The 10,669-nt window shown below is 37.6% G+C and overlaps 1 protein-coding gene across 1 annotated transcript in view; it reads right to left on the bottom strand.

The window, feature by feature from the left end:
• Positions 1 to 8,600, bottom strand: part of LOC106874731 (E3 ubiquitin-protein transferase MAEA) — a 99,582-nt gene extending 90,982 nt beyond the window's left edge. Inside the window, exons 1-2 of the mRNA XM_014922562.2 lie at positions 8,556 to 8,600; positions 6,434 to 6,619 (exon numbers count right to left, since the gene is read on the bottom strand). Coding sequence (XP_014778048.1) covers positions 6,434 to 6,619; positions 8,556 to 8,600 — 231 coding nt within the window. The remainder of the gene's footprint in view (positions 1 to 6,433; positions 6,620 to 8,555) is intronic.
• Between the last annotated feature and the right edge of the window lie 2,069 nt (positions 8,601 to 10,669).

Raw genomic sequence — 10,669 nt, 5'->3', positions numbered from 1 at the left:
ATATATATATATATATATATATATATATATATATATATATATATATATACATATATATATAAAACACACACACACATACATACACACACATATCCGTATCATCTTCAATATTATTTAACGTTGGTTTTCTTTGCTGGCATGGGTTGGATGTTTTGACAGGATCCGGTGAGCCACAAGGCCGCATCATGCCCTATGTTGGTTTTGGCATGATTTCTATGACCAAATGCCCTTCGTAACACCAACTGTTTTTACATTGTGTGCTGGGTGTTGTTTTTGTGCCCCCAGTACAAGTGAGAATGCCAGGTAGCTTCCAAGACAAGAAAGAAGAAAAAAAAATGGTGGGGGAGCCCCTTTTGATTAAGTGGGGGAGTATTTGAGACAATGGAGAAGAGATATTATATTAAGGACAATCAGAGGGTTTTTACTATGGAAAATGTAAGGCCTGTCTGAGATATGTGGCACATTGCTGTACTTGAGGGGACCCACCCACAAGATATGTAGTGCAGTGCTGTACTTGAGATGATCTGCACACCACAACTAAATTGAGATCCTAAAACTGTGGTGCCACATAAAAAGCACTGGTGTCATGTAAAAAGCACCGGTACTAGGGCTACACAAAAAGCATCCAGTACATTCTGTAAAGTGGTTGGCGTTAAGGAGGGCTTCCAGCCATAGAAACCAAGCCAAAACAGACTATGGAACCATGTGTGGTCCCTGGCCTTGCCAGTTCCTGTCAAACCATCCAACCTATGCCAGTATGGAAAATAAATGTTAAAGGTTGATGATGGTGACGATTATAAGTACATACATATGTCTGTGTGCATGCAACATGTCATTACTGTTGTCATTTCAGTATCCAGTTCTACTTTCCCATGCTTGCAATGGGTCAGATGGAATCCGTGGAGGAAGATTTTCGATTGTCAGATGCCCTTCCTGTCACCAACCGCCACTTGCTTTCAAGCAAGATAAAGGTTTTCTCATGAGTTTTTAACAGAAGATTCGGAACAAATAACACCCCTTCACCACTATTATATATAAATACATACATACACACACTCATATGAACAAACACATGACAGACTTCTTTCAGTCTCCATTTATAAAATCCACTCACAAGGCTTTGGTTAGCCAGGGCTAAAGTAGAAGATAGTTTGCCAAAGAGCCACACTGTGGAACTGAACCCAAAACCACATGGTTGGGAAGCAAGTATCTTAACCACATAGCTACACCTGTGCTATATAAGTATGTGTGTAAATGTGTGTATATATATATATATATATATATATATTTTTTCCCACACAGACACACATGTTTATATGTATCAATGTATGTAACGTTTGTGTGTGTGTGTGTGAGTGTGTGCATTGTGGTAATAAAAAGTAATTCTAGATGTCTTTGGCAAAATAAGAGAGAAAACACTGATTGGAACGATTTTTTTTTTTTTTTGTTATTGCTGATCCTAACACAATAATGGAGAAAAAGAAAATCAAAATCAGTTGATTTGGAAATAGTGGTGATGGTGGTGATGTATACATACATATATGCATACACACACACACACACACACACACACACATAAATATATATATTGATAGATACATAAACACACATACATACACACATACAAATATAAATACATACTTTTATATTTATAGACACACACATGTATATATATATATATATATATATATATATATATATATATATATATACACACCCATAAATATACATACGTATACTTACACACACTCACGCCTAAAATATGTGCACACAGACACACACACACACACACATACGTACACACATAAAGAGAACAAATACAACAGAATATTATGATTTCAGGAATCTTCAAAATACAGCGATTAACTTTAATGTCTTCATCAAACTACACACGACGACAACAACAACAACAAATAACATCAATAACGATAACGTAATTGATGATGACGATGATGATGATGATGATGCTAGCATAAGTGACAGTGTTTTGTACTGCTGATGGTTGAGGTGATGGTGGTGGTGCCAGCGATGAAGGTGTCAAAGACGGTACACGCATTCACAGACACAACACAATGAAGATGATAAATCAATTTCTGTAGTCTGTAACAACATAAACCTAACCTTAATCCTGCCACACTTCTAACTCTCCTCCCCCCCCCCGCCCTGACTCTGTTCACTGTCGAATGCACAAGGAAAGGGAAGAAAGGAGTCGCTGAGGGAAGAACCTCTATGTGGTCGTTTTGTCAGCAAGAGACAGTAGCTAAAACTTCCTTCTAATCACACACTCTAGTATCTCAGAACGGGAAGGAATTCACTGGATAATGTAGGCCTGGAGTGCAAGGCTGGTGATAAAGAGGAACTTTTTGCTTACTGCTGACCTAGTTTTCATAAATGAATTGGTCAGAGATTTAGGGAAGAAATTCCACACTTGAAAGCAATGCCTACAATTGATAGACTTCATAGTCAACCAAGCAAAGACTAAAGTCTTAGCAGCAAAGAAGACCGTAACTTATATTCGCCATCATCATTATTTAATGTTCGCTTTCCATGTTAGCATGAATAGAATGGTTTGACAGGGAACCAGTGAACTATAGGGTTACACTGTGCTCCAAATGCAATCTTTGGCATTGTTTCTACGACTGCAAGCCCTTCCTGATACCAACCACTCCATAGTGTGTACTAAGTGTTTTTTTGTTTTAATTTTTTGTGCCACTTAGCAGCAGTGAGGTTTCTTCATCACTGGCATGACAGAAAAGAACAAAGAAAAAGGAAGTGGAAAAAGGTCCCTACCAAGAGGAAGGTGATGAAGGTGACTGTATGCCAAGTGTTGAAAGGCCAAAGTATGGTGGAAAAACAAGCAACATATATGTGTGTATGTGTGTGTGAAAATGTGAAAATGAAGAAAATGGATAAATTTGACTTACAGTTGTTATTTATTTAAAGGCATTCAAATTCATACTGAGAAATTCCTGCCTACAGCTGTTTCCACACCCAATCAATTCAATTACAGAAATAAAATTCGGTTCAAATTCCCAAATTTGAAACCAGTCAGTTGGGTATTTCCTCAGGGGGGGATTTCAAAATGAAGTCACATTTCTACATGTAGGCTAACCTACGACATCGATCACGTTTGGATGGTGCTTTTTACGTGCCACCAGCACGGAAGCCAATCAGGCGACCTGGCATAAACAACAACTTTGGAGGAATTTAAACTCAGGACTTAAAGATGAATGAAATGCCACAAAGAATTTCGCCTGGCATGCTAACAATTCTGCCAGCTCATATACATGGACGTATGTAAGCATATACATACATGTATGATGATGATGTGACAAACACATGTACATGCACACACACAGACACACACACTGATGCACACATATGCCTATATATATATATATATATATATATATATATATATATATATATATGATGAACTTCTTTTAGTTTTTGTCTACCAAATCCACTCACAAGGCTTTTGTTGGCCCAGATTTATAGAAGATACTTGCCCAGAGTACCACACAGTGGGACTGAACCTGAAACCATGTAGTTGAGAAGCAAACTCCTTAACCACACAGCCATGCCGGCACCTAAATTAATATGAAATTTTTGTTTCGATGGAGGGTTTATAATTCAGATCTCTTTAAACCAGGAAATTTGTGCCATAGAGCCAGCTGGTCTGAGGCAGGCTGGAATTGAAAAGGGTTAAAGATGTCCATATACCAATAATAGGAGTAACTGATGCATACTTTCATCTTCTGAAAGAATTTAATAAAAGTGTTTCATTAATGGATGAGATGATCTTATTTTACTCACCAATGCTACAACAAGTAAGACAGATAAATACGCTAATTATATTAAACATTGATGTCTACATCAGCAAATTAGACAATGACTGCACATACAAAAGACAAATTAATGAATTACCCAATATCACTGTTTTTCTACTATATTATGTATGTCTTTATGGCTTTTATCTTCTTTCTTTTTTCATCTTGTTTTATCTTTTATTTGTTTCTGCTGTTCGACTGTGGCCATGCTGGGGCATTGCCTTGAAGGTTTTTAATCGAACAAATCAACCCCAGGATTTGTTTTTTAAGTTAGGTACTTATTCTAATGGTCTCTTTTGTTGAACCACTAAGTTATAAAAACGTAAATTAACCAATGCTGGTTGTCAAGCTGTCGTAGGGGACAGACACAGAGGCATGCACACCTGTGCATGTAAACACACACACACTCACTCACACACACATGTATGTATATGTGAAGCTTCTTTTGGTTCCCATCCCCAAAATCTATTCACAAGGCTTTGGTCAACCTGTGGGTATAGTAGAAGCCTTTAGCCAAGTGGTTCCCAAAGTGGGCAGTATTGCACCCCCACCCCCCGAGTGTGGTGGAAAGTTCCAAGGGGGCAATAATGGGGTAGTGATTCATGTAAAAACAACAAAACAATGGGTTCCCTAGGTTAAGTTCTGTTTGTGAAATACAGTTGCTTTGAATTTGCTTCAGAAAGAGGTCTGTGTTTGTGATGGTTAGTTGGGGGTGGGGGCACTAGGAATGTGGCCTGGAACTTGGTGCAGTTCTCTGATTTACCAGTTCTAGTTAAACCATCTAACCCATGCCAGCATGGAAAGCAGACAATAAATGATGACGATGATGATAATATATATGTATGTAAATATATTCATATAAATATATAAACATATATATACAAATATACATACGCATACATACATAAATATATATGTATACATGCATATCTATACATACATACATATCTGTACATACATAAATATATATACAACTACATACATACATATACATGCATATGTATGTATACATACATATCTGTACATACATAAATATATATATACAGCTACATACATACATATACACATCTACATACACACACACACACACACAATATATGTTATTCTTTTTATATATTCACACTATGATGTGTTGTTGCTGATGCAAATGTTGTGTTAGAGTCAAGGTTGGGGGTTAGCTGTACAGCGGCTGCGACCACAATGAAATTCTCCACCTCGCCATGATCAAATGTTTCTTCCGTTGCTCAAAAGAAATCTCTAACACACAGAACCATTTCTAGGCATTCAACCTGCTCCAGCACCAAGCCTCTCTTTCTCTCTCTCTCTGTCTCTCTCTTTCTCTTTCACACACACACACACACTTACATTGCCATGTGGCAGTTTATTGCATAGAGACTGCAGTGTAATAAACAATAAACACCATGGCGTTTCTCAAGCCCCCAGATCAGGCTTCATTGAACAGACTTATATGGTCAAAGGCCTGTTTTTTTTCCCCCTTTTCAGAATATTTCTGACATGTATGGTGGTGGCAGTGGTAGGGATGGTGCTAACGATGATAGCAGGGGTGTTGTTGGTAATAGCATTCATGGCTGATGATGTCCATGATATGTAGTGAATGTCCCTACCTCGCTCTCTGCTCTGGCACCCTTTCTTTTATGAGAATGTCAAGGACTAGCATCATTTGCATTCTCACACAAAGTTATATTGCATTAAACCTTTCTTGTGCTATCTTCATATTTGGTAATACACACACACACATACGTATGTATATGACACACACACACATATGTAACTGTATACATGTATGCATAGTTTCTCATTTCTATTTTAGCCATTAAAAACGATCCCCCCTAACCATATATATTTGTAAGCTTGCAATTGTTTGATCAGCCCTGGACACTGCCGAGTAAGCTTTTGAGAAAATACATTGCATGAAGTCTGCTGTTGTTCTAACAAAGAATACAGATTAACTATCTTAGTCACAAGCCTGCTGCCTTGAATGCTAACAATGTTGTATCTAATATTTAGGACTTAAAAACAACATGGGGTCTCCCTCCCTCTTCAATGGCATTCAGATATTAGTTGAGATTTGGTTACAACCCTGATTGTGTACAGTGAGTGATTAGGTGAAAAGTTTAATTCAGGTAGCCAGTAGAAGCTGCTTCTTATTATATACACCTGCCTATATACCTGTTTATACATACATTCCTATATACTGAACTCCGTTGCTACTCTGAGTTTTTCAGTTATGTATTATTTACATAAACATATACACACACATGATAGGTATATTGGACTTCGTATATTTGTACCACAGTGTGACTTTGACAGCACGAGCTGCTTTCTCAGTCAATATTAATAATAATAATAATAATAATAATAATAATAATAATATTAATATTTATATGAAAGCCTGATAAGCAAAAGGGTCAGATCAAACAACCAAATTACAAATAAAATATATAAGAAGGTCGAACCAAAAAGATGGAAGAGTAAACGAAGTATGTAAGTATCCTTATAGAATATTTCAAGCCAAGAAAACGAGACTCTGTAGTCTTGTCTAGATTAGAATGAGATAACTGCTTCTTTTGTCAGTCACTTACCTTGCGTTTAAGAAAGGTCAGTTTTTCGACGACTGAATCAAGGGCTTTTGTAACCTCTCCAACGGTGACAGGCTTCTTCTGCAGGCACTTCTCCAAGTCATTACCAACAATTTGTAGATGAGAAATCTCACGGTCGATGTTTTTCTGAGCAGAACGAAATTTTTTATTCAACAGTTCATAAGGAACCTGAAATGACACAAAGAAAACAAACAAATCTCAATATCAACAACACCAACAACAATAATAATAATAGTAATAAGGGTTTCAAATTCTGGCACCAAGGCCAGAAATTTTCGGGGAGAGGGTACAAGTTGGTTGCATCGACTCTAGTGCTCAACTGGTACACATTTTATTTACTCTGAAAAGATGAAAGACAAAGTTGATCCTGGTAGAATTTGAACTCAGAACCTAAAGATGGACAACATACTGCTATGCATCTTCTCTGATGTGCTAACAATCCTGTCAGTTTTCCACCTTAATAACAATAATAATTCTTTGTAAATTTTGCATAAAGCTGGCAGTTTTGATGAGAGGCAGTAAGTCGATTACGTCAACTCCAGTACTTGACAGGTACTTTATTTCATTGACCCGGAGAGGATGAAAGAAAAGTGAAGTAAACCTCAATAGGATCTGAACTCAGATTGTCAAATTCCGCTGAGGTCGACTTTGCCTTTCATCCTTTTGGGGTCGATAATGATAATGATCCTTTCTACTATAGGCACAAGACCTACATGGGGGGGGGGGGGGCAAATTGATAACATCAACCCCAGTGCACAACAGGAACTTAATTTATCAACCCCAAAAGGATGAGAGGCAAACTCAACCTTGGCAGAATTTGAACTCAGAACAAAAAAACAGACAGAATACCACAAAGCATCTTGTCCAGAGTGCAAACAATTCTGATATGATAAGTAATGATTTCTAACACAGACACCTGACTAAGTTTTGGGAAAAATTTAGCATAAAGATCTTCCACTGGAGATAAAACTAGCTGATAACAAATGAAACCCTCATACTCTAGGATACCCAGCAAACTTTTGAGATATGTCTTTGGGAAAAAAATAGCATACTCATTACTCTAAACTATCTGCCTGTCCATTTAATCTGTCTGCCTATCAATCAATTTTTGTATGTACTAAGAAAATGGGAAATAGAGATTTTAAGTGGAATATTGGTGGCCTATAGCTGGCAAAAGTTATTTCTTCTCTCTCACACAAAGAGTTAATCCCAATAATCTAAATGTAGCTAATCTAATCCAAATCTAATCTGTAATCTAATGAGGAATCTAATCTAATCTATCTATAATCTAATCTATAATCTAATCTAATCTATAACCTAATTTAATCTGTAATTTAATCTATCTATAATTTAATCTAATCTATAAACTGATATAGTTCATAACCTATAATCCAATTTAATCTGTAATCTAATCTATAGTCTAATATAATCCATAATCTATAATCAAATTTAATCAGTTATCTTATCTATAATCCAATATAATCCATAATCTAAATTTAATCCGAAATCTAATCTAGTGTATAATCTGTACTCTAATCTAATCTATAATCTAATATAATCTGTAATCTAATCTATCGACTTATCAATTACATAGCTATTTATCAATTATCTATCAATTTTCTATTTACCTAACTAACGATATTCAATTCATTATTACCAGTAAATATGGTTTATACCAGTTTGTGGTAACAGAAAGGGAAAAAGAACAAAAAAATGTTAACAAACATTGAAACAAAAAAGAAAAACATCAATCACCATTTTCCACCCCAATGAAATCAATAACGATAATGAAAACATTAAAGGACAATATGGAGTTAATAATGCTTTATATGTGTGTGTGTGTGTGTGTGTGTGTGTGTGTGTGTGTGTGTATGTGTGTGTGTGTGTGCAGGCATGGCTGCGTGGTTAAGAAGATTCACTTTGCAGCCATGTGATTCCAGGTTCAATCCCACTGCGTGGTGGCACTTTGAGCAAATGCCTTCTACTTTAAGTCCAAGATGACCAATGAGTGAATTTGGTAGATGGAAACTGGGAGATGGGATGGCATTATGTGTGTGTGTGTGTGTGTGTCACCCACCCACCCCACTGTTTGACCACAACTGACCAGGGACTTGGTTCGCATCAGATATCTTTTGCTTGTTGCAGTCATTAGACTGCGGCCATGCTGGGGCACCACCTTGAAGAAATTTTAGTTGAATGAATTGACCCCAGTCCTTATTTTATTTTTAAAGCCTGGTGTGTATTCTATCGATCTCTTTTGCTGAACTGCTAAGTTACAGGAACATAAACACATCAACATCAGTTGTCAAGTGGTGGTGGGGGACAAACACACGTTTGCACACACATATATATATATATACACACATACACTTATACAGCAGGCTTCTTTCAGTTTCCGTCTACCAAATTCACTCTCAAGGTGATAGTCGACCTGAGGCTACAACAGAAGACACTTGTCCAAGGTGCCACACAGTGGGACTGAACTCGGAACCATGTGGTTGGGAAGCAAGCTTCTTACCACACAGCCACACCTGTGCCTACTGTACTTTTGAAAAGAAAACCGAGTTGTAAAGGTCATTAGTGGCATGCCTTTGACCACAGAATTGCTCTGAACATAGCTGACCAAAGACTAAACTATAGCAACACATATATTTAAGAGATGAGGAATTATGTACATTATTTACATTTGATGGATTTTTGTCTTCTTTGTTGTTAACATAACGTTTCGGCTGATATACCCTCCAGCCTTCATCAGGTGTCTTGGGGAAATTTCGAGCCTGGGTTCCAATTCCTAAGGTATTTTTCGATGTTATTGTTATTATTATTATTATTATTATTCAAGTTACTGCCTGGAATCGAACTTGGAATCTTGGGGTTGGTAGCCCACACTCTTAACCACTACGCCATATGCCCGATTCCAGGCAGTGATCTGAATAATAATAATAATAATAATAATAATAATATATGATGGAAATAAAAAAAACAAAAACCCTCTCTACTTCTCTATCTCTCTCTAAAAGGACCCCCCCCCCAAAAAAAAAACTAAGGAAGACGTGAAAACCTGTCAGATTGGATTAGCTTTCAAAGTGGAAGCATCTGACTTTATGGCTGAGTCTTGAAGGAAGAGAAGCAATGTTTGGTCGTATTGCAGTAGCCGCTCTCCACCCAAGCATCAATCCTCTCCTTGCCCAGCTTCTGAGAGGTAGTGATGATGATGATGATGGTAATGAGGTTGTTGAAAGTGATGACAGGGTGGTGTTGGTGGTGTTGATATCAATTGATTGTTAAGGTGATGATGATGATGATGATGATAATGGTGAGTGTGGTGAAGATGGGGAACTTGGTGATGATGATGATGGTGATGGGCATGGTGATGATGATGATGTCACAGTTTGCTAGTGACAGAACTGCTCATTACCCAGTGATGAGGATAATGATAATCAAGATGATGATAATGCTGATGAAGATTAAAGTGATAAAGATGTTACTGCTGCTACTGCTGCTAAGGCAAGAATGATGATGATGATGATGATGATGATGATGATGATGATGATGATGACGACTTCTAATGTGGGCACAAGGAAGGAAAGGAAAGGAAAGCAGTTAACCTAGTTGTATACAATATTTCAACAAAGCAGCAGAGACAAACTGTGATGACGACGATGATGATGATGATTGCTGTGGTGTTGAAGATGGGAGTAGTAGAGGAAGTGGTAGTGATGAAGGTGGTATTAGTGGATGGTGGTGGTGGTGGTGGTAGTAATAGCAACGATGGTGATGATGGTTGTACTAGTGATATTAGTGTTGGTGGTAGTCAATATTGGTTGTTGTTGTTGTTGTTGTAGGTGGTAGTGGTCAAGATTGATGATAATGATAATGGTGGTGGAGGCCACAGCAGCAGTAGTAGTGTTGGCAGTAGTGGTGAGTATTGTGGTGGTGGTGGTGGTGTGGCATGGCATGGCATGGCGCGGAAGGGGTGGAGATGAGGTTTTGCAACATCCAGTTTAATTATCTGACAGGAAGTAACTGGGAATCTACTTTATCATTCCATGGAAACTAAAGAATGTTGTTGCTGTATCTTGTGTACAGTGTGGTGGTGGTGGTGGTGTGGCATGGCATGGCATGGCGCGGAAGGGGTGGAGATGAGGTTTTGCAACATCCAGTTTAATTATCTGACAGGAAGTAACTGGGAATCTACTTTATCATTCCATGGAAACT

The sequence above is a fragment of the Octopus bimaculoides genome, chromosome 14 (genome assembly GCF_001194135.2).
Source record: "Octopus bimaculoides isolate UCB-OBI-ISO-001 chromosome 14, ASM119413v2, whole genome shotgun sequence".
NCBI classification, from domain to species: Eukaryota; Metazoa; Mollusca; class Cephalopoda; order Octopoda; family Octopodidae; genus Octopus; species Octopus bimaculoides.
Note: the sequence above shows the minus strand (reverse complement) of the source record. Positions and strands in the feature narration are given on the sequence as shown.